Genomic DNA, 24,858 nt, shown 5'->3' with positions numbered 1-24,858 from the left:
GACGTCAGCCTTCCAGGCCCCAGAAGAATCTCTACACCTTTTATTGGCCATAAACTATTTCCCAAACTTCACACAGTCTCTTGCTAGTAGCCAGCAATTGTTTGGAATCTGCTTATGGATGAGAAAGTGAATGAATGTGTGTGCACCTGAAATTCCTGGTAGAGAACAGGCTTAACATATAATATACCCTGTGGGAAGATGACAGCTAGCCCCTTAAACACACTCTGCATTTACAAGGAGAGAGCAGAGGACACAGGACAAGAAATCTTGAAAGGAGGGGAGAAAGCTGCAGAGACTTCAAAGTCTATCTTGGGTCCTCTGGACAGTGGCGAATGTCCTGATATAGACACACATGCACACACACATATATATGTAACTTCTATGTTTATATGTATACGCTTTTGGTTAACTAACTTGAGATCGTCCAATAACCGTAGTGCTACTGTTGGCACATTCACTTTAGAAATTGCAGGTGTGATGATTCATCAAGAAGCCACGTCCCTCCTGCTCGCTGGCCATGTGAAGACAGAGGTTTCTTATCTACTCTTACAAATTGCAGTGCTCCTCTCACGGCTGAGGGAGAGTTCACACCATCCCCAAGGCATGGGGAGCCCTTGGGAGAAGGGAGGAGGGGTGAGATGGAGCTGGGGAGTGATCGGGACGGGGCTGGTTGCACAAACCCATGCGGAGTAAGCATATGGGCCACTACCGAGCTAATGTGCTTCTGCGTCTCCTTGACACGTTTCACTTCCGGCAGGTCAGAGATCGGGGTTCCTTGTCCAATTGCTTCCTTGTACTTCACCTGCAGATATGATAGGGGGGGGGGGGGCATGGGAGGTGTGGTTAGCAGTCCCGCAATTTTTAAAATCGCAAGTAAATAGCAGGAGTTCTCCACTTAGCTCGAATGGGGCCACATTCTGAACTGGGTCAGAGGAGAGCAAAGCCAAGGGCAAGGACACTTGGCCGCTCTCCTGTCTCATTAGGGGGTGGGGAAGGGGTGGGGCTCCGAGTTAAATCTTTGACTCTGACTTATTTTGTTTTCTGACAAGTGACAGAGTCTCTCCTTAACCAAACTTTGGTCAGACTCCTCTCAGTCTTCTTCCTAACTAGACCTTGACTGCTGGACTTCAGCCTCCATCTTTGCATCGTCCAATTTTAGCAAAAATCCTGCTAAAATCAGCATCTCCCACCCTGGCTATCTGATCCCCCTGGATATCTGACCAAATTCCTCGCCCCACCATCCCACAGGGGCAGCCTGATCACCCCGCCCGCCTCCAGCAAGGGCGTGGGGAGTGGGTTTAGTTAGCCACAAGCCTCCTGACCCCAGAATCTGGGGCCCAGGTGTTTTCTCTGAGTAATTTTCCACCCACTGATCCTCTCCCTGCCCACCCCAGCGTCCAGCTATAAATTCTCACTTTTCCTTGTTGTATTTGAAATAGAGTCCAGTTCTATACCGAGATCTCTTTCCCCTACAGTGCAGTGGTCCTGAATAAAATCTGTTTTTTACCACGTTACTGTCCAGCCCTGGTTTGCTCTGACGGGCCTCTCGTTTTCCGTATCTAACCTCCGCTCACAAAAACCGCCCGGTGCTGCGCTGACTCTGAGGCGACCCTAACTGATTTGAGCAACTTAAGCTCCTGGTGACAGGGTTTTGAGTGCAGCTCAAACATCCGTGTAAACGATCAAAAGGAGGCAGAAAATATCAAGGTGAGTCCACGGCGTCCTTACCGAGCTAATGTGGTCCTGTGTTTGCTTCACTCTCATCATCTCAGGGGTCTTTCCAATCGCTGTTCCTGGTGAGGGATCCTCTTTATATAAAACCTGGGCATTCAGAATCGGGACAGTGTTACGCAGAGGAAAGGGAAACCCGGCAGTTACCGGAGAGAGTCTAGGAAACTTGGTTTCCGTGAAAGCAAAAGACACTAGAGAAAGTCCTTAGGCAAGTGCCTGACGTCTTCCATGTCGGCATCAGTAACTCCCACATGCAACAATGGGTCACTCTCCAGATTTTGAGGTTTCTTTTAAGATAATCATACCGTATTAATACGGAATGAGGAAAACCAGAAAATATTGATAAAAAAAAAAAACAACCTCGAACTTATATAAAATACAAAGTCCATGAAAGAAATGTGAAGTTGGTTGGTTATTTGGGGGAGAGATAAGAAATCACCAATGGAATACTGAGCTGCTGTAAAAAGGAAGGAACTCCTACCATTCTCAAGAGCATGGATGGACCTGGAGAGCATTCTGCTAAGCAAAATAAGTCAGCCATACAAAGATAAATATCACATGATCTCACTTATTTGTGGAAAATAATGAACAACATAAACTGTTGAACAAAACCAGATCCAGAGACAGAGAAGCATTGATCAGACCGTCAAACCTCAGAGGGAAGGTAGGGGAGGGTGAGGGTAAGGGGTGGAGATCACCCAAAGGACGTGTATGCAAGCATATAGGCCTAACCAATGGACACAGACACCAGGGGGCTGAGGGCATGAGCTGGGGGATGGGAGGGTTATAGGGGACAAGGACACATACATAATACCTTAATCAATAAAGAATAAAAAAAAAAAAAAGAAATCACAATGTCCAAAAGAACTCCATCCTCCTGGAGCAAGACAACAGAGGTTACTGCTGTGGAATTTAAAAAATTTAAAGAGCCCTAGCTGGTTTGGCTCAGTGGATAGAGCGTTAGCCTGAAGCCTGAAGGGTCCCAGGTTTGATTCCGAGTTGTGGCTCAATTCCCCAGTGTGGGGTGTGTAGAAGGCAGCCAATCAATGATTCTCTCTCATAATTCATGTTTCTATCTTTCTCCCTCTCTCCTTTCCTCTCTGAAATAAATAAAAATATATTTTAAAAAATTTACAGAAAGAAAGGTTACTTTGTTAGCAGATTTAAATTGTTATGCAAATGGTCTGTGGAATGATGGTTTTACAGCACAGTATGGAGAATGTTAACAAGTAACTGCTGGTATTAACTGGGGGAGGTTAGATGCTAATTGTCAGGCTAGTATATTTTTAAAGAGTATGGAATTATTAGATTAGCATTGAATAGAAAATAAAGAGTAAATATACCGAGCTGAAATTCTTTTGATTTTCTTTCACGCGCAGTATTTCTGGGGTGTCTTGAACAACTGTAATTTTTCCTTTGCTGTTTTTAAGGTCACACTGGTATTGGAGCTATGAAGAAAGAGTAAACATTTTGTTAAGATTTCAGCATTGTTTTATATATCTTTAATTGTCCTATATTGTGTGAAGGAAGTTAAAATCCTGTGTTTAAAAAAATGTCTATGCCACAATAATCACCGTTTGATAGCCAAATGGAAATTCTTTAATAAAAATTTATGGAGAGACTAATTTTTAAAAACCTTAAAACTTTTAACATGTCAAATTAGGGTTTTGTTTTTTTAAAATGTATATCTTACCTGGAATTAACTGTGAAAAAACACAGATTTTGCCACTAAAAAAAAGGATCATAGTTCACATTCAGTGACAGGAAATCACCAACAAAGTGACAGATGGGTCTGTCATGCTTTGATTGGGCTTGAAGCATGAGGTGAGTGGAGAGGAGAGGGTGGGAGTTGTGGGACTGCTCCATGCCCGACTGCAGGGGTGATGCCCACCTGTGTGTGCCCAGGGGCAGCCTCCTTGTCCTGCCTCAACCCATGGGCTGTGCTGTAGATCCAGTAAAAACTTACAAGGCTGAAGTTCTTTTGGTTCTCCCGCACTCTCTGCATCTCCGGGGTGTCTAACACTGTTTCATAGGAGGACATGCTCTTCTCTGCATCTTCCTTGTACTTTTTCTGGGAATAGATTTAAAAAATCAGGACGGTGAACACCACAGGGAGATGGTCCAGTGAGACCTAAAATAGCTCAGCAGATGGGAAGTCCTTCCCTGGCTGTTCAAGGAGGTTAGGAGTCACAGAGCAGGGCTCGCTCCGTGAGTAGCTCCGGCCTTTTCTTCCCTGGGGGACCGAGCCCAGGTATTAAGTAGGACCCACTGACAGGCAGAGCTGGCAGAGAAAGGCGCTTGTTGGCTGGCCCATAGGAGGGAGGTGATCGTGTGCATGGCTCCTGGCAGGGAGACAGGGATGCCTACAGTGAACTGGATGGAGCCGGGCTGTTCAACAGCAGGTGGAGAAAAGCAGGGGATTAAGAGGCTCCTGAAAGCCGGCCTTAGTTGGCAAGAAGGACATTTTCACTGGCCAAGGACTGCGCTGAGCCAGCCTTCACTTTCCTTGGGCTCTCCCACCCCACCCCGCCCCTCCCCGCTGGTGGGAGAGACTGCCCACAGGGGTTGGTCTGCCCCAGACCTCCAGGCAGCCATCCCCCACTCAGCTCATCACCTCCAACTCAAAAACACGGAACATTTACTCTGCCTTAGAGTCTGGTTTTCCTTTATCGCTTGCCACCAAGTCCTTCCACTTTCCTCTCTGGCTTATTTATCTCTACGTTCTGACACTTTTTTGAGAAGTATGGGTGTGCAGGGCTGAGGAAAGAAACTGGCTACTTTTGTAAGGGGGTAAAACTAATCTTTCTATATATCTTTATTTAAATTGTATTATACAGGGCGAGGCAAATGTAGCTTTACTGTTGTGAGTACATGAAACAATTTATTCTTGTATTATTATTTATTAATTATTGTATTATTTTCCATATAAACAACTGTAAACCTACTTTTGGCCCACCCTGTATACAAATTACATTTGTAAGTGTTGAAAAATTTAATATAAGAGATTTTTGTTGTTTAAGTGGTGGAATTTTTTTTGTTAATTTTTGTTAATTCTCACCCGAGGATATTTTTCCATTGATTTTTAGCTACAGTGGAAGGGGTGGGGGAGAGATACAGAGAGAGAAACATCAATGCAAGAGAGACACATCAATTGGTTGCCTCCTGCATGCGCCCTGACCAGGGCCCGGGCTGGGGAGGAGCCTGCAACCTAGAATCGAACCTGGGACCCCTCCGTCCACAGGCCAATGCTCCATCCACTGAGCTAAACCAGCTAGGGTTAAGATAAGAGATTTTGACTTGGAGTTTGTTCATCTAACAGGAAGCCAGTTAGAGCCGACATTTCTGAAAGGAAAGGGCAGGTCACCAGGACCAGATGTTTTCCCTCAGGAGAAAATCACTGGAATGACCCTTCCTAGTTATGCAAATGTAAGACAAAGGGTCTCACTGTCCTGGGAAAGGGAAGAACCAGACTGCCTTTTCTTCAGCAAAAGCTGTCTTACCTGGTTTGCAGAGTTCCTGCTAGTCCCTAAGAGGAGTGGTCAGTTTGCACTGGGAATTCAGGGGCATTCTGAGAGGAGGGAGTCCCAGACCTCCTGGCGTGAAGGAGTATTCAGAATATTATTCTGAATTTGTGGGTCAGCTTACAACGCTTGCATGAACACTCCTCCCCACTACCCCCAATGTGAAGTTTGTAAGTTATGAACTATGTCCTCCCCAGTGGAAACCAGAGCAGTTTTGAGGAAAGCACTAGTTCTCCTGGGGAACTAGCCCAGGAGAGGCCTAGGAAAGCACACAAGAGCAGAGTAAGTGAATAAACCCCTCCCTGGAAAATGTGCACATGCTGAGGTCGTATTAGAGGGTTAACAAAGTCAAAAGGCAGAGGTTATTGGCTGGTAAGCCTCTCACAGCCCTAAGAATGTTGACCTCCCTGGCTCCTGCAACGAACACAACATGGTAGTTTGAGACCCACATAATTTTGCTAATCAAATTCTTCTCCACTCCCACCTCTAAAATAAAAGGTTCAGTTCTCCCGTTTGAATAGACCTGCTTCCTAATTAACCCACTCTCTGGAAATAACTATATTTTTCATATCTAACTTAATGATATAAAATTATATGTTGCTAAAAAATGTTTAAATTCACGATTCTTCCAACTTGATTGTCATTAAGTTGATCATCTATGAAGATTAAAAACAAACAAATAAATATACAAAACAGATTTCCAGGGTCTACATCAGACTTACTAGCTTCAAAATTCCAGTTGGAACCGAGAAAATCTACCTTCCCAGGTGTTTATAAAGCATAGCCAGGTCAGGTAATTATTGCTTTAGAACTCACTGATCAGAAGACAGCAAACATTGTAATCCAGGCTACTCAATTAAATGGCAAATTCCCAATATAATTGGTAGACTCCCAATATCATGGAAGATTAAAACAAATGAGGGTATGTCTGGTGTATGAAGGACATCCCACATTTCTTCATCTATTTGTAGGACGATGGAGAGTTATCCACCATGGGAGGAATCAGGGCTAGCATTGATGACATAATCTTAATCTCATTAAAGAAATTGATAATCCAAATGTGGACTGTTAACTTTGTTTCTTCAGTTCTTCTAAGAGTCCTTCAGTAACTTAAGATTCTCTCATTTAATTATATGCAAAAATCTAAACTTTGATCCAAACTTGCATCATAGATAACTCCCATCTCTTTGATTGGGCAAGATTGTGATCTGAAAGGACCTCCTTGGGCACAAAGATTTTGTGCTTCATGATTGGGGTCAATGAGTGATATCCTGATGAATGTCCTTACCTGGCTTGAAAGGTTTTTGACTTGTTGGGCATGAATGATCTCAGGTGTATCAACCACAGAAGTGAAATTGGCTTTTTCCATTTCTGCTGAATGCTTGTACTTAATCTGCAAAAGAATACCCAACAATTGAGTAAATGTTTACAATGTGCACAACACTTGTTGGTTTAAGTTGATTAAGAGGTGATCAATATTTCTTTCCCCCCCCAAATTCATTTATTTGACAATCAACAGACATTTTCCTTATTATGTTTATAGCTTTATACTAAAGAGTGGAATTCAGAAAGAATGAGTTCTAGCTGTTGAGAGACTATCCAGTTGGGCATGGGGAACAGAAGTAGGGGAGGGAAAGGGGGAGGAGAGGAGTAATGGGAAATGAGGGAGGTAATCAGCAGAGAGTAGGCATGGATTGTTTATATACACAAGAAAGCAAAAGACCCAAACCAATTACTGAGACAATGTGGGATGCCTAAAAACTATGTTTTAAATTTAGGCCTTGAAAGGAGGGAAAGAAAGGACTCCCAAAATAGTCTAAGCAAGGAATTCTTGGTGCCAAAAGAGGAGTGTAATGACTAAGAAACAAGGCCAGATGTCAGAGAGTCTACACCATTTCCAAGCAGCTATTTGGTTCCCCAATTTCCACCCTTTGCTCTGAATGTCTCCTGTGGCTGCAGACTCAGAAAGGCAGATGGAAGCAGGCCTACCAAAGGGTCCCTGATTCTTTTATTAGATGGATTCACTAGGCAGATGTTTAAGAATGATACTATATGCATTCGACGGTCATTGACCAACAAGTTAGATAATAGAAGGACAATCTGTGTCCTTATAATCGCAGTCACTTTTTTTGGAAGATTGACGTGAAACAGGGACACTGACCTGACTGGCAATATCAGTGGCGTTCTTGGCCCTCATGAAGTCAGGCGTTTCATTGGCCATGGCGTTCAGGCCTTTTCCTTTGACTCCCAGCTCCAGGTCTCTCTTATATTCTTTCTATAGTAACATTTTTTAAAAAGTTTCCTTACTTCCATGATTAAATAAAAAATGTACAGAGTGACTATAAATCCATATAACATGCGGCCTTAGCTGCTATGTTCATCTTTCCCTATGGTAGGATGCAGTGGTGACCACCAAAATCCATTTTAAGGCCTCTTTTTGAACACTTCAGCATCTTTTGTTTAGAAAATTAATTATAAAGCAAATTTTAAATCTGGTAACAACTAGGATTAAACTTAGAGCACACCACTCCCATTTGGTGTTTTTATTTAAATGAGCACACCAAATGGATCAAGAGTAATAATATTAGATAAATAATAGGTTAGGATAGTGATAGCCACTATAAACACAGATTGCTATGATATCAACTCATTAGAAATTAAGATATATTTTATTTAATGGTAGTAATCATGTTGGATATGGAATTTGAAATTCAAAAACTCTTTTCATCTCTTTGGATTTGTGTGTGTGTGTGTATCTTGGCTGTGAATTATGTGCATGCAGTTGGCTGGGGACCCACCTCATTGAGGATTTGAGTGGCGTTCTTTGCTCTTATCATGTCGGGAGTATCTTCCATTTCATGGAGACCCTTCCCACGGATGCTTTCCTCTAGGTCTCTCCTGTACTCTTTCTGTATCACAAAATAAAAGCAGCAACGATGACCAGAAAGCCTGGATTGCTTTTCTCAGGTAAAGGGTCAAAATCCCCAAAGATAAAAAGCCCTTTCAATTTTAAACAGTTGCAATTTAGTAAATAAAGATATCAATAAAAGCAGGGTATAAGCTTCATCAGTTAATATGAAATATTCAATAAAAACTAGAAATTAATAGGATGGTAAGGTAAGCACATTTTATTCGGTACTCAATTAAAATATCAGAAGAATGAACATGGGTAATAGGTTAGGTGACCAAATATGAACCCAACTCGAAACCCACAAAGTTAGGTGGTGGTTAAAATGGCGGGAGGTGGTGAAAGTGGCATTAGTGCAGTTATTTGGATCCAGAGGGAAAGAAAAGACCAACTGGGCACTACCTCGCTGATTATTTTGGTTGCATATTTGGCATGTAATGAAGCTGGCGTGACCTCCAGGCCAGTCAGGTTTCTGCCTTTGATGGACTCATCATATTCTTTCCTGTATTCTTTCTAATGTGAGTAGGAAGAAAGAACAAGTTAAGAAAAAGACACGTTATTATTATTTACTAGAGGCCTGGTGCATGAAAATTCGTGTACGCAGAGGGGGGAGTCCCTCAGCCTGGCCTACACCCTCTTGCAGTCTGGGAGCCCTCAGGGGATGTCCAACTGATGGCTTAGGCCCACTACCCATGGGGAGCAGGTCTAAGCTGCAGTCTGGCCTCCCTCTGTGGGAGGTAACCAGGTGGGCCAATCAGGGGATGGCGCCAGCCAGTGAGTGGCCAGCCCCGCCACCCCCACCCCCCATTGCCCTTCCGTGGCCACTGGTCACAGCTGCCCTCCCCCTGCCCCCATCGCTGTCCCCTCCCTCTGCCCGCTGGCATGCGCCTTGGCTGGCCTGGCGCTGCTTGCTCACTAGCCCTGCCCCCCCAACCCATCATTCCGCTGTTTTGTCTATTTGCATATTACACTTTCATTATATAGGATTACTATAGAGGATGTCTCAATCTTAAGAAGATATTACATTTTCTTTCTATGTTGGCTTCTTAACTTGGTCATAGTTCTGCTGATGGTCACATACTTAAAACATGTTTGATTTTTCTGGAAATACTTTGTCTAGAGCAAATGGCCTCAAGGAAATGTGACTGGGGCTGGCCCTCCATGAGAGCAGAGGGAAGGACCCAGGAATCCACTGTCATCTCTCCTGATGACATTTTTCTTAAGGCAGCAAAAGATTTTACTTCTGAATTAGAAGTAAGCAACTCAAGGGAAAAAAATAAAACAACCCAGAGGAAGGAGAGCCTGAGGTCACCAGATACAAACTTGACCTTTTTCATAATCATGATCTATTTTTTTTAATCACTAAATAGATCATGTGGACAAAATTATTTTTAGATGCCTCTGCTAACATTTCTAAAATAGGAATTATGGCACCTTGACTTTTGATGTTTTGATAAACACCTTGATCACTAATCTTCTTTCGTTTGGCTTGGGGCTACGTATCTAGAGAAGAGCAGTCCAACCCTAGCTAGTTGCTCAATGGGTAGAGTGTTGGCCTGTGGACTGAAGGGTCCTGGGTGTGATTCTGCTCAAGGGTACATGCCAAGTTGCAGGTTTGATCCCCAGTAGGGGGCATGCAGGAGGCAGCCAATCAATGATTCTCTCTCATTGATGTTTCTATCTCTCTCACTCTCTCCCTTCCTCTTTAAAATAAGTAAAAACATATAAAAAATAAATTAATTAAGAAAAAAGGAAAGAGAGCGAGAGAGAGAAGAGCAATCCAAAGTTGATGGTAAGTCTATGCAGAGGGAATGTTTCACTCATGAAAAAAAATTATATTATATTCAATATAATTTCAGTATTAGCAATAGTTTACTGTGTTCTATTTCTATGAAAATGATAGTTAAAATAAGACATACGTGGTAAATTTTACTGTTCAGAACATTTTTGAAAACTAAACCATAGGATTTTAGAGATCATATGGTAAAGCATCCCATCATCTACTACTGTGGGATAATTGAAAGCTGGATACGTTTGTGAGCAGAGCATGTTTTCATCAGGCTGAGGGTGTGTTTGCTGTGTGGTGTGTTTGCGTAGCACTTACCCCGCTCTGCATCTGCTGAGATTCTTTGGCGGTGAGGTACGTTGGTGTTTCAAAGTCCAACATGGGCTTTCCTCGTTCCTTTTCATACTTTTCTTTGTATTTCACCTAGTGATGAAAAGCCTTATTAGCTATCCCTCCTCGGGTCAATTTGTAGACAGATTCCAGTTTAAGGATAGTATTTTTCAATTGACACATTATGTCCAAATGGGTGGCATCTCTGCCACTCAAGACAGATCCAGAACTTTTTTGTTGCCAATAGGGAAAAACACCATTTCTGTCTTCAAGGCATAATCAGGATGTGTGTTCAACTCATGGAGACAAAAGAATCACTGCAGAAGGATCAGCAGAGTGAAACACTGAGGCAAGAAAACGCATGGGGAAGATCCCCCATAGATAAGGTTGGCCAAGATCTGATATGTGTAGATGTGAACATTTTAACCCTGACATTAGTCAATACTTCTGATTTTCAAAAATCTCCAGTTTTTCTTTCATAAGAATTGCTGTCAGACAACTGGGGTCTTGATTTGACGGATAATGCTACAACTTCACAGGTTAATAACTCTTCCTAGGTCATAATCGGTCACATATGTAATGCAACCAACGTAAGTTGGTATAAAAATAAAAACTAGTTTACATGTTGACTGACTTACTAATAAACCTGACATTCTCAAAAAACCCCCAACACTATTTTACAAATACAATCCCTTTACCCTCATGGGATGAAAGTCAGAGGCCCTTGTTCATGCAGTGTCTTAGTGGCAATGCTCAATGTCAGCTCTTTTTATTATAACAACACATCACTGAGGCCTGGGGGCAAGTGCTATTTTATGGATGATGTGGGGGTATTTCTAGTAATTTAGCCCTTGTGGTTAATGCCCAACTGGGACCTTAATAATACTGAATTTGTAATATGGGAGGACATGTGACAGCAAGCTTCTTCTCTCAATTCTTTCCTTCATTATTTGCAAATTTTGCAATTCCTAATATACCCAGAGACTACTTCATTGGTCATATCACTTACCTGCTTAAAATCTTCCCAAGCCTCTCTATCATCCATTGTTTCTTAACTTGCAGGGCAGGCTCATGGGGGCACATTGGGGTCATTGTAAGGGCTTTGTTCCTCTTTGTAACATAATCTTATGCTTCCAGTCCCAGTCAGTAACCTGACTCACACACATTGTACAGTTTCTCCAATACATGTTGATGCTCTTATCACTGATGACATAAACAGTTGTTTCAAAATGTTACTAAGTTCAAAGCCCCTGTATCTATGGACATTTTCTCAAGCTGTAGTTACCGGAACTGCCACTACTATCCTGGGGGGAATCCACGCAAGCTTCTGACACTGTAGAACGATGAACGTCAGGGAAAAGGTCAGTCTTGATCAACTTACGATGCTCTGCAATTCCGTGGCCTCCTTTAGGTGCAGCTGCTCCAGGTTGTCAGGGATGGTGTGGTAGTGGCCTTTGCTCTTCTCATACTTCTTCTTGTACTGGTACTGAAGGGAAGGTGGCAAAAAGGGCACGTGGATGTTAAAGCTGCGTGGCCTTCTGATGTTTCCTCTTTGGGTTAGACATGTACACAGCAGCAGGAGCAAGGCCACATTACAATGAGCACATGCTAACTAGGGGGGTAAGAAACAGCTTTAAAGGCTGGAGTCCACCGTCAGCTTTGTCAGGTAATACAGGTTGCACACACTTAGGGCATACGGCGTATTCGAAGTGGGCTTAAGAGTGAAAAGTGAAAGAGGTCCTTTAAAGGAGGAAAGAGATTGGTTAATTGAACAAAAGTTTAAATATTCTATAAAATAAAAGCATTTTCTTATATTCTGGGAGGTGTTATGGTCAGTGGAGAGGTGGTAGGTTACGGTTGTAATTTAGAAGAAGGCACTCAAACAAGAGAGGAGGTTTTCAATCAACCTAGTGTGTCAGTAGCAGAGAAGTTAGAGGCGTGTGAGCTCAGAGGAGGAATTTAGCTGCGATTGGCTGAAACAAGCTGATTCTGGAGCAAATGACTGAGCTTACAGAACTGGCGAGTTGGCTTGTATTCAGGACATGATTCATTATCAGAGATTCCTTCATGTCAGTCACAGGTTTGTGAAGTTTCTTGAGGTCAGCCTTATATTTAACCTGTGTGTTAAGAGGGAAAAGGATATTATATAAATAGGGGATAGTAAACAGTATGAGTGGAAACCATAGTAAGACTCATCCAGAAACAAATGCTGGAGATGGTGATGAAAAACCGTGTCTTGGTCATGTAGCCAAAAAGTGGAAACACATAATTCATCAATAGGTGAATGAATAAACAGAATGTTTATACACATAATGGAATATTATTTAGCCATAAAAAGGAATGAAATTCTGGGTACACATTACAACATGGATGAACCTTGAAAACATTATGTGGGTGAAATCAGCCAGACAAAAGAGACAAATATTGTATGATTCCATTTATATGAAATCTCTAATAGGCAAATTCATTGGAATGCAAAGTAGCTTAAGGATTACCAGGGAGGGGAATGGAGAGTTTTTTGCTTAATATAGAGTTTCTATTTGGAGGTGATAAAAAAGTTTTGGAAATCATGGTGGTAGCTGGACAAAACTGTGAGTGTAACTAATGTCTGGAAAAATAGTTGAATGACAAATTTCATGTTATATATTTTACCACAATTTAAAAAACATACCTCACTTGCGAGATTGTTAGCATCTTTCATGACTTTGTAGAGCTGGCTGTCTTTTGGATTGTATTTTGGTGTCTTTCCCTTCTCTTTGTCGAAATTTTCTCGGTATTTAATCTAACAGCAAATGCAAAAATCCAAATTATTCCTGAACATAAATTAAATTGAGGACTGTGAATTGGAAAAAATATAAATGAAAAAAAATATGTTATACATAAAGTGATCAAATAATTTATTATCCAAACTAGGACTCTTTTAATAGTGAAAGGGGCATTATGGTAATTAGGTTGGGACAATAGTCAATCAAGAATAAGATCCAGTGAAACTGTATTTGCCATCTTTCATCACTCTGGGTAATCATTTTCAGATTAGCCAGAGTGATGAAAGATGATCACCTCTTTTTAATGCAAAACAAAAATAAAAGGAAAATGCATTAGGCTAAATTCAGAGAAGCGAGCTGATGTATTTGATTTGGAGCAACTTGGCCCTCCTAACTAGATAAACGGAAAGCATTTTAGATCTGTTTCAAGGAGTTCCAAGAGGGATTGTCAATGATCAGAAGTATGAGATGTCAGGCACCTGTTAAGTTAGGAGAATTTATTGTTATTTTAAAATAGTACTTGGGCTACCTCATCTTAATTTTTTAAACTTGGCAACAAAATGGCATAGCTTTTGAGTAAAGAGGACAAAGTTTAGGAATTAATGGCTTCTACATCATTTCAGACTAGAAGAAAAAAGTGAGCTACTTTAGAATAATGAGAAAATAGGATTAAATATACTTTTAGGTTCATAACACTAAGACAATGCAAAAAACTAAAGTACTTCCATTTTAAAAAATAAGCATAATGCCTGGCACTAATAGTTGCTCAATAAATGTATTTGATGGAATGAAAGGAAGAAACAGTCATCATGCCTAGGTAAAATAGCTAAAGAAGATGTTTCATTTATAAGAAAATTCAACAGGATAAATTGAAACAAGAACATGTCCTTACTGAAAGACAGACTAATGTCTTTGTCAAGAGTATTGTAGGATTAAGTGCCCTAGTTGTTCACTCTAAGAAGAATGAAAAATGAGCTCTCTGGATGCTAGTCAGCAATATTTGACTCTCTGGGAAATCTAGAATTTCTGTTATTGGTAAGGTGAAAGACTCGCTCATTCATTTAGCACCCTAGGACCCACTCACCCCGACGTTTTACTCTGTAGGCATTTAAAAGCAGCACGCTTCATGCTTCATCATGTTACTTCACTTCCCCACCACTTTACATATTCAGCAGGACAAACACAAATGAGACCACTCAAATGCTAAGAACAAGGACATCTGCCACCTCAGAGGAAATGCATCCACAAAGCTGACACTCACTTCTTTTGAATAAACCTACGGTGGAAATGCATAGGGAAACATAAGCATGCAGAACAGTACCACGTGATGCAGGCACATGGAGACAGATACATAAAGGAAGAGGAGAAACACAACATAAAAGGAAAAGGAAATGTAAATAACTGGCTCCTCTCTGAAAAAAAATCATTCTCAAAATAAAGAAATGAGAGGCCTGCTAAAGAAAGTCAGAGGTCATGAGCTGGTGCCTGGACCAAAAGGAAGCTTCTTGTAAGGGATATAGAAACCCGTAAGGCAGGGCTGATCCCAAGAGCTGGGAGACACAGAAAGGCAAAGTAAACCAGATGTCCAGAGTCAGACCGAGAAAGAAGAATTGCAAAGGCCCAGATTCTCAGATAAAAACAAAATCTGCTTCTTTTAGAAGTATGTTAGATTCCTCTTTCTGTCTTTTAGGAAATAACTTGTTTCTGAAGAAATATTTCCTTAACGAGCAGCAAATCCATTGGTCTTGCTTCAGTATCTTTTTCTTCTGTTAATTTCAAGTAAACTTAAATTTTCAACTGATTAATGAAAAAAATCTATGCCCCCCTTTCCCACAGAAAGACCCCCCAAGCAAATGTAACCTAGAAAACAACTATTATGAATCTGAGTTCAGCACAAAACGAACTTCCTTTTTAACTGGATCTTCTTAAGAATTACTTACTACATTTTAAAAGATACGGACACACATCAGATTCAGGACTCCAGGAATTCTGGGACTAGGCAGTAAATATAGTAAATTCCTGGCATTGGACTAGGCAGTGAGTACAGTAAAACTAAATACATGTGCATTACGGAATGGTAAAGGCTTCTTTTTCTTGTTAATCATAGAACCTGAGAGGCAACCATGCAATGGTATTGTCAAGTGCAACACCAGCATGTATAATCCCATCAGGCTCAGATATTGGCTTATATGGATGTAGTATAGGAAATGTTGTCAAATCAATTATTCTTTCAAAATTTAATTTAATGAAAGGTCTGAGATCCAACTGTTCAGCTCTTTATCAAGGAATTGGTCTTGTAAAGACTGAGGAACAGGCCCAAGAATTAGAAAACTTCTTGCTATTAAGACTGTAAAACAGAGGGTTAAAGAACTATGAGTTCATAGTATGTCCGAACAGAGAGACTGTATTAAGTGCCAATCTCAAATGTATTAAACATCAACAATGGCCATCAGCAGAGGTTTTCTTTGTGTGGTGGAAGATGAGATTCTTCATTTGTTTTCATTTCATCTTTTCATTTGATCTTTGTCAGCAACGCAAAATATACTGGGAGGCCATGTCTGAGTCTAGTCTATCTTCCTACTCCAAGTGGCATGTTCCAAAGGGCAAGCTTCATGCATGAAAAGATAGATGTGTGCAAAAGTATACTCTTTGACAAATTTCCATAGCATTCTACACATGCCGACACAAAATCAACAGGAAAGAGTGCAACTTGGTCAGTCAGTCCCCTGACCAAGGCTAGGAAAGTCGACAAGAAAAAGAGGAAGACAGAGATCTCGGCTTGCCGGTGCCAGTCTTACATCACTCATGAGTGCATTAACTTTCTTAAGATGCCTCATCATAGGGGTGTCATAAGATGCGGCGCCGTGCCCGTGTCCTCTCCTTTGGCCTTTGAGGTAGTCTGCCTAGAGTGCCAGCAAGACAGCAAAGTCAGAATTGGGAGGGCCCACCTATAGGGGAAATCCTATTGGGCCAGGGGTTCACACCAGGAAGCTGTAAATGCAGAGGCAAGCCTTTCACAGAAAGTAAACGCAGGAAGGTGAACTCATAAAAGGATCTGGTTAGGTCTCATTCTCGATATCATAGCATTCACTTAGAATTAGGAATATGAGCCTCTTGATGTTTAAATATAGCAAAGTCTTCAAAATGTCAACATGCAAAGTCATTTCTTTGTTTTTAACTTGATAATGGTATTACCTTGGGAATTTAAAAACATATTAAAAATTTTTGCATTAGAAAGTTCTTGTTACATTTCATTACTCTTAGAGATTATACTGTTTTGTGTTGGCGATTTCATATTTTGGTCTCAAATGCTTACACAATTCCATTAATTTATAATAAACATTGCATAGGAGTATTACATTAAAAAACTTAAAAAGTCATATTTGCTTGTCATTAGGCATCTGAACCTTGTCTCTTCATCATCATGATGGCTTGTTTTGTCCCTTGATATTACTACTTTATACCTTCCAAAAGATTGGAATCCCATGTGTGCTATTGCCGAAAGTCACACATAAAACAACCAAATGTATCCCAAACCTGTTTCTTTAAACAAATACTTGAGAGACAGACAATGAAGAAGGTAGGACCTCTAGATTGGAGGAGAAATAAGATATTGTTGAGCTCAAGTCCTCCAGGACTAAGACTTGCTCTCTGAAAGAGCTGATGGTGGGTCATGGAGTCTCTGAGCTAACGTCTGAACACCTGTCCTAACTCAGGAGTATCATAGATAATTGGTCTAACAAGGGAAGTTAGGTAATGTGGCAATTAGGTTTGAGCAACACATTTCTGAGCCCATCAATGGGCTCAGACAACACATTTCTGAGCTCAATAACATCAAATCTGCTAAAATGAAGCATTCCCACTCAGCACCCTGCGCATACCCTGATCAACCATTTGTCACCCCTATGGTACTTACTTATCCACGGATCTATAGTCTGAGGACATCTTCCCTAGGTCCTAGCGCAGGCACTTCATATATGTACGTTGAATGAAAGAATAAAGGTTACTGCATCTGGTTGGATCCTAGACACTTGCATGTTAACAAGGCCTCACAGGTGAGTTAAGTATGAATTAAGCCCTTGGGATGTAACCTCCCATGTCTAGAGACAAGTTCCAAGAGGAACTCTGGAGCTGATGTTCTTATCACATGAAAATAGCTAAGCACCCAAACACCCCTAGACACATACCCATAAATGGAAAAGTGGAGAAAAAGAAAAGCCTGGAGATGTTAGCCATAAACAAGAAAGATGCTCCTTAACACACGTGTTCTGGTACGTTTCAAAGCTAATCTTTTCATGTTAGAGCCGCCTCTTGCCCATCTGCGTTACCTGGCTGCTCAGCTTGGCTGCCTTCTTGGCCATTTCAATGTCTGGGCGACCAAGCATGCTTAACCCATGGCTGCCCTCCTTCCGGTGCTTGGCTCTGTACTCCACCTGCATCGAAGGAAACCAAAATGGGCAATACATCCTCGGTGGTGTGGCCCTTGGGGATCAGGTACATGTTAACCACATCTCTACCTCGCTGGCCTGCTTGGCTGCCTGCGTGGCCTTCTTGATGTCGGGCCGATCAGCCACTGTGGTGTAATGCAGGTTTTCTTTGGCATCTTTTCTGTAAGCAACCTTTATATTTGGGGAAAAAAAGTTCACTCCTTTGAGAGACATGCTATCCTTCCAAAGTCCTCATTAAGTACAAGGGACCTTTTTATTAAAACCAAACTAATCCCACCACCATGTTTATTAAACTAGAAGACACAGAAGTTAGGGTGACAGGAACCAGCATGCACCAATTTGAAATCCATGGGCTCAGTGGGCCCCCAAAGAGTGTTGAGAGGAGAAACTTACGTCACTCTGCTTCTTGGCCACTTCCATGGCATGTTTCACGTCTGGGGGCTCCATCATGATGGAGTAGTTGGATTTCCCTTTCTCCTTGACAAACTTCTTTTTGTAATTTGTCTGAAAAGAGCCGGAATTACATATGTGAATGGGGGAAGCTGGGAACAGGATTGATTTACTTGAAGAACTTTGAGACGATCTCCAGGGAAACCCCCGGCTCCCCGTTTTGGACCTGTCTGGAACCCGGGTCTCTTGGTCCATATTCTAGCTCTTCCCTGTCATCTCTGTCCCATAGCCCAACACTGGAACCACACACCAATCTTTGGAGAAATGACCACAGGGAACTTAAGCTCTGTCATGCATCATTTCTACCTCTTTAAAACAGATGGAACTATGTAGGGCTCATAAACTAGGATATCATGATTATTAATGTATTATTGATTAGGCCATAGTAGGCAGAGATTACCAAGGTACAGAGGTGGTTTGCTTCTCTAAAACTGTTTAGCAGTTTAATGGTAGGAGAGGCCAATCTCCATTAGCCATCTTTTCTCCCCTTATCAGCACTAGGTTAACAACAGCTTATATTGCTAGATAACATGACCCTTGGCAAAACCCACACCTGCCATAGTTGCCATAACTGGATCAATAATAAGTTGTCCTTTTAACCAGAGTTCAAAATTGTGATCACAGAGAGGTGTTGATGGTAAGAACAAAATGACATAAAGGAAGGCGTTTGTAAGTAAAACGGCAGCTTTCGGTCTGGCTGGATCCTAAGGTCAAGGGGCCCAGCTGCTGCCCAGTGCCCTGGGGCTGTCACTCACATCGCTGACATGCTTGGTCACTTCCTTGACGCGAATAGTGTTCGGGGTCTCCGGCAGCGTCGTGTACGAGCCCTGGGCCAAGTGCTTCCTCACGTAGTCCTTATACTTGTTCTGAGGGAACCCACAGCAAGTGTTAGAGCGACTGGCTGGGCGTGAGCCCGAGAGGAAAGCAGAGCCCACGGCAGCGGGAGGGGTACCTCGGACACCAGGTGGCTGACAGCCTTTGCCAGGAGGATCTGAGGAGTGTCGGGCACAGCGTGGCAGCTTCCTCTCTCCTTGACATGTTTCTCTTTGTATTTCAGCTGCGGGGGTGAAGAAAGAGTGTTGTTAGCTCCTCTGGGTCTCCTGCATATTTTTATTAAGCTCCCAGGTCACCAGATAGAGCTGGGGGAACAGCATGGTTGACATGGGGGGAACATGAAACTCAACACGAGACGTGATGTTTGGAAATCTTGGGAAATATGCGGTCATGATTTTCTTTATGTCTTTCTTGCAAGTGAGGTTAGATTTTAATAATAATCAAAATGGGGCTTGAGATGAATCTTTATACATATAGCCTAGTTCAAAGCACTTTCAAATATGTCATTTTCCCCTCTCCCTCCCCCCCCACCCCCCGCCCCCCAAAAGTCCGGGCGGCGCTGAATGGGCGCCCACAAACGTGAATTAGTTTCCCTATGGAACCCAGCCGGGCCTCAGATTCCTGATTCTTGCTGTGTGAGTTCTCTCCTGGTGCGAGAGCGGTCAAGACAGTCAGCGGGCTTTAATACCTTCCCGCTGTAGCCGCCCTGCTCTGCCATGCCAGGTCCTAATCCGGGACCCACACCCACAGCAGCAGCCCTGGTCCTTTCCTGGTGTCCCTGGGGAGACGGCTGTGAGTGGGGTTAGGTGTCATGGAAGGGACGGGTACTCACGTCACTTTCTATTAAGGAATTCCTCAGGGCCAGCACCATGTCTTTGTCATCGGTGACGGACAGCTTGCAACCCTTGAGGAACTCTCGGTCCAGCTTGTATTCAAACTGTCACAGAAGAAAGGCGGAGGAAGATGGGAAAGGGGGTCAGGCACAGGAGAAAGCCAACCTTTGATCAAACCCGTAAGGAGGCCGCCTCTTGAAGAGGTTTGCTACAGAATGGGGGCAGAGGCCTCCTGGCCCCTCACTTCCTGCTGAGCTCCTCCTTCCCAGCCCCGAGGCCAAGCCCAAGCCTCCCCAAGCCTGCTTGCCTCCAGCCCCACCCCAGCCTCGCTCAGGACTCCAAACCATCCGTGTGTGGGCCTAGCTGTGGGAGCCAGGCTCTGAGGCGAGGTCTGCTTCCTGAGTCGGCCTTCTACTCCCACAACCCCTGTCCTTGGATCTCGAATGGGCTAGGTTAGCACCCTCGATGGTGGTTATCATGACTAATTATTGATTTTCTGTCTCAGGCGTGTCTCTTCTCTCTCACATCGCTTTGCTGCAGGGAGGACTTGGCGGCCTGGAGGAAGTCCGGTCGGTCAGGGATCCACCTCCAGTGGGCTTTGTTGGCTTCATACAGCTTCTTGTAGTCCAGCTGTTTTTAACAAGAGGAAAACAAGTCACATCAGTCAGGGGGCTGAATTCCTAACCACACGCATGGCACAGAGGGACTCGGCTTGCATTTTCACATACAACAAATGGTGGTTCTTCATGCCAGAGAGAGCCCCAGTGAAAATTTCTCTACAATTTATGCAGCTGGTCAGCCATTCAAGAGGTCTTCTTGTGGGACCCTTTGGTCCCAATAGGGGCTAAAATGTTTAAAGGCCTCTGGGGGAAAAGATTCTACAATCTTTCCAGCCCTGCCAGTGTAGCTTAGTCATCTTTAGAGCACTTGACCACTTTTAACTTCTAACTAAATTCAGGCTTAATTAAAATAATATTAAACATTTTTGTAAATTCTTTTGCACCAGGCACTTTTCTAAGTGCTTTATAATTATTAGCTTATTTAATCTTTGTAAGAACTGCATGCAGTCGGCAGCTGCGGAACTGCCTAGAAGGGTTAGTAACCAGCCCAAGGTGAGACAGCTAGTGAAAGGTGCCTTTCCCCACATCCATCCTGCTTCCCATCCCTCAGTCCATCCTCAGGACATCTGTCAGTCACCTGCCAGCCCCTACAGGCATTTCAGTTTGCTGGCCCTAACAAACGTATGTTCTCTCTGGCACTAGTGGGCGCTAGTTGGGTTATAATGGTATATATATATATATATATATATATATTTTAAAGCTGATACTCATCTAAATGCACAAAAATGTTTCTGTGGTTGAGGCTGTAAGATGCCCCTCTACAAAGAAATGAGTCAGCGCAGGGAGATCTGAGCAGAAGGAAAGCTTAGGCCATCTCCTGACAGCACCAAGTGGTTAAATTTGTTTTTGTCCATAAAGAACAGGCTCTAGGGTTTGGGGCAGGAGGAGAATACAGAGGGTGGAGGGAATGAAAGATACTGAGATAATTTCTAAAATGCAATTCTCATTTCAGAATTAAGTCTCATATTTCTCAGCCACCTAGCACCAAGGCTGAGTGGGTGTAATGACTGTGGCACAGGATGGCCACCCTTGCTCTTCCCCATTGACCTCTGCGAGAACCAAAGGCAGAATGTAGATTTCAGCATCCTTATGCACACTCCTGGCACCTAACTCTTGATCTGGACTCAATCGCGGGAAGAGATGTAAGAGACCCCACATCCTGCAGAAGTTGATGAATCCCCAGAAGCTGATGAATCCCCCGTTAGGCTAGGGTAAGTTTACGGAACTTACGTTGGTGTTGACTTTGTAGGCGTCCTTGGCTGCTTTGATATGAACAGCATCTGGCTTAATGGTGCAGTTGGACTTGTTTCTTTGGTAAACTTCTTTGTATTTCAGCTGTGGGAGGCAACACAATGACCAGGTTAACTTTTGATAGTAGTCTACTAAGATACTTAAAAAAATAAGAAGTTAAAACCATGATTATAGTACACACTGCTCCTTAGGGCAGAATGAATCTGTGGGTAGAAAGGTTGTGGCCATGCAGACATGCACGTTCCTGTCTCAGATCTTAAAACCAGCTCCCAGGACACACTGAGCGTGCTCACTAGTGTCACTTATGTCCCCTGAGGTTGTGCTGGAAGGGCCAGCTGCACAGCTTTCCCTGTATGTTCTCCCTTTTCCAAATCAGAAAATTCCAAGTTCAGAACATCTTGAAAACTGCTGATGGAAGCGTAGTGCCTCCCACCCAGATGGAATGAGTCTTGCCCTCCTTCTGCACCCCCCACAGTTCCAGCTGTTATCACCTCATGTCATAATTATTTGCTTAACTGTCCATTCTTTCCATTAAGCTGAACTCCTCCAAGGGCAAAGACTGTGTGTCATTCATCATCTGTTTCTAGTGTCAGGCACATTTGTTCCTGGTGTCAGGCACAAAGAAACCCAATAAATATTTGATGGATGAGTGAACGGATGGATGGATGGATGGAGTCATCACTATCATCACCGCTGGAGCCACATCTGGCCAGTTTGGGCATAGGAGGGTTTGGATGGGAGGGAGAATGTCAGGGAAGGCTTAGTCTCAGGGCCCAACAGGTAGTTTCCCCATCCTGGGCCCAGGTTTTCTAGCTTCACCCAATCCTGCTCCTCATAAATTTCAGGGCCCTGGAGTCTCACTTGGGTTTTCTCACTAATTGTTGCTGAGGGATCCCAGGTGTTAAAGTGGTTAAATCTGAAGTGAAACTGTTCTAAGGAAGTCTGGTAGCATTACTAAATTTGCTTGATCACAATTTTCTGCACTCCACCACACACATAAATCAATATCTCTAGGGGAAAGGCCTGGAAATCCATATTTTTCATCCATATCTCAGGTGATTGTTAGAATCAGAAAATGTGGGAGAATGGACACCGAAATGCTTCATTTTTCTACAGTGAAAGGGGAGGGCTGCTCTGAATGAAGAATTGACCTGACAGGTGCTTATGAATACCCGGTGTCCATGTTTGAAGTGCCAAAACTTAGTTTAACATGAAAAATATGAAAAAAATTTTAATACATTTCTGCCTTCATAAACGGTGCACAAATGTATTTCACATTTTTCCATGGCAGCTCAGGGCCAGCATTGTGAACACATTTATTCATCTATCAGGGAATTCCTGACCACCAGCTGAGGTCAAGGCTATGGGTAAGGATGCATGTACTCCACAGCTGCCTTTAATATTCTCTCCGGTGCAATGTAGCCATGAAGTTCCTTAATTTTTTTTTTTAAATAAACAATCATGATAGTTTTCAACCACAGAATCTATCTATATATCTGGAAATTTATGAATACAGTTTCTCCTTAAATTCAGGATATTTGAATTTAATGGCTACCTTGTTCTTCTTAGTCAAGATAAAGTGTATAGAGTATTCATAGCATTTATGGCACATTGCATTTTTCAAAATGGTCTCTACAATACCCCCGCCCCCCTTTCTACAATGTAACCCTGCCATTTATTCATCCAGAGGTGGCATCTATCTCTTCACCCATTGAATCTGGGTATCCACTGTGCCCAATAAAATACAGCAAAAGTGTCTCTTGTCAGTTCTAGGAATAGCCCTTAACTGGTCTGGAAGCTTCTATTCCAGCCTCTTGGAACCCACCCACTGTGCTGTGAGATGTCTAAACCACACGGGGGTGGGGGGTGGGGGAGCTGTCTATGCAACAGCAGAGCTCCAGCCCAGAATCATCATCAACGACCAGCCATGTGAGTGAGCCTTCTTAAGGTGCTGGCCCACCTGAGCCTCAGCTGTCTGCCAACAGCATGTGGGATAGAAGATCCACTCGGCTGTGCCCACTCAGCTCACAGAATCACAAGGGGGGAGGGGAAATGATTGTTGTTTTAAGTCGCTAAGTGTTAGGGAGATTGTTACACAGAAATAGATAACAGAACCAGGGTTTTTTAGATCACATGAGAGAGGCCAAGCTGAGAGGGACCGCGGAGCCATTCTGATACTTACATCACTGACTTCATCTTTGACCTTCCGGACATGCAGCAACATGGGCGTGTCGTGGATTGTGGTGTAGCCTCTGGGCTTGGCCTTGTTGTATTCCAATTTGTAAAGTATCTAAAGGAGATGAAAAAGCAGAAAGAGACAATGTAATATGTCTCCATTTACAGTGCAATGTAATGTGACATTATAAGTGCAAAGGGCTTTTGTGAGTGTCTATAAAGGTGAGTGAATTCTATAAATTCAACAGGTGCTTTTGTGCTTTCTGCCAAGGCCCTGGTGCTTCTGAAATGGGGTGTCTCCCAATTTGGTTGGAACAGTTCTTTATTGTAAAAGTTCTGAGCATAGCAGGACATTTGGCACCCTTGCCTCACTCCCACTGAATGGCAGAAGAGTCTTCTGGACATTGTGACAGTCTAGAATACCCTCTACATTTGCAAATGCCCCCTGAGTTTGAGAATCTGTTCAATGTTTCTTGTACTTACATCACTGATTTGTTTGTTGACTTTTGTAGTACGCAGGTGTTCCGGAGTGTCCACAATTGAGGTAAATTTGTCTTTAGATTTTTCATACTTTTTCCTGTACTTGATCTAAATTGTGGAATAGAAGACCAAGTTAACTCTAAGCAGTGGAAGAGAGGGCTTTAAGGAATCTAATGTTCCCCTTGAGAGAGTCCCACAGCAAATAGTAGGATTATTATACAAGCCACAGATGTAGGGGAATGGGGTCATGCTTTCTCTTTAAATCCTAACTGAAAATGTTTAATATAAACCTGTACTTGATAGCAAGCTTGCAATGGAGTGAGAAAATAACAGCAATAAGTGATAATCCCATACATTTTGTACATGCAGAAACTGAGGCCCAGATGGGGCAAGAGACTAAACCAAGGGTACATGTAGAGTGAATCTCAGAGCCAGGACTAGACCCTTCATCTCTGGACTCTGACAAGTAATGATTCACTCACAATACAGGGTGGGGCAAAAGTAGGTTTATAGTTGTTCATTTGGAAAATAATACCATAATTAGATTTACAGTTGTGAGTATGGAAGATAATACAATAATGAATAAATACTAATATAAGAATAAACTGTGTTTCCCATACAACTGTAACCCTACTTTTGCCTGATCCAGTACACTGCATCGAATATGTATGACCTCTTAAGATATGCAATAGATGTAAAATAAAAAAACAAGTATATAGAGTTTAA

At 42.6% G+C, this 24,858-nt stretch overlaps 1 protein-coding gene across 1 annotated transcript in view; it reads right to left on the bottom strand.

Moving 5' to 3' along the window:
* The window catches only part of NEB (nebulin), a 195,013-nt gene that overhangs the window by 16,059 nt on the left and 154,096 nt on the right, over positions 1–24,858 (bottom strand). The window contains exons 128-149 of the mRNA XM_081095547.1: positions 24,136–24,240; positions 23,660–23,767; positions 21,457–21,561; positions 20,132–20,236; positions 19,606–19,710; positions 18,892–18,996; positions 18,695–18,805; positions 17,883–17,993; positions 17,559–17,660; positions 17,370–17,474; positions 12,948–13,058; positions 12,289–12,393; positions 11,658–11,762; positions 10,265–10,369; positions 8,563–8,673; positions 8,051–8,161; positions 7,414–7,527; positions 6,541–6,645; positions 3,698–3,802; positions 3,075–3,179; positions 1,729–1,821; positions 710–802 (exon numbers count right to left, since the gene is read on the bottom strand). Coding sequence (XP_080951673.1) covers positions 710–802; positions 1,729–1,821; positions 3,075–3,179; positions 3,698–3,802; positions 6,541–6,645; positions 7,414–7,527; positions 8,051–8,161; positions 8,563–8,673; positions 10,265–10,369; positions 11,658–11,762; positions 12,289–12,393; positions 12,948–13,058; positions 17,370–17,474; positions 17,559–17,660; positions 17,883–17,993; positions 18,695–18,805; positions 18,892–18,996; positions 19,606–19,710; positions 20,132–20,236; positions 21,457–21,561; positions 23,660–23,767; positions 24,136–24,240 — 2,325 coding nt within the window. The remainder of the gene's footprint in view (positions 1–709; positions 803–1,728; positions 1,822–3,074; positions 3,180–3,697; positions 3,803–6,540; positions 6,646–7,413; positions 7,528–8,050; positions 8,162–8,562; positions 8,674–10,264; positions 10,370–11,657; positions 11,763–12,288; positions 12,394–12,947; positions 13,059–17,369; positions 17,475–17,558; positions 17,661–17,882; positions 17,994–18,694; positions 18,806–18,891; positions 18,997–19,605; positions 19,711–20,131; positions 20,237–21,456; positions 21,562–23,659; positions 23,768–24,135; positions 24,241–24,858) is intronic.

Source organism: Myotis nattereri (assembly GCF_964212035.1).
Source record: "Myotis nattereri genome assembly, chromosome: 7".
NCBI classification, from domain to species: domain Eukaryota; kingdom Metazoa; phylum Chordata; class Mammalia; order Chiroptera; family Vespertilionidae; genus Myotis; species Myotis nattereri.
Note: the sequence above shows the minus strand (reverse complement) of the source record. Positions and strands in the feature narration are given on the sequence as shown.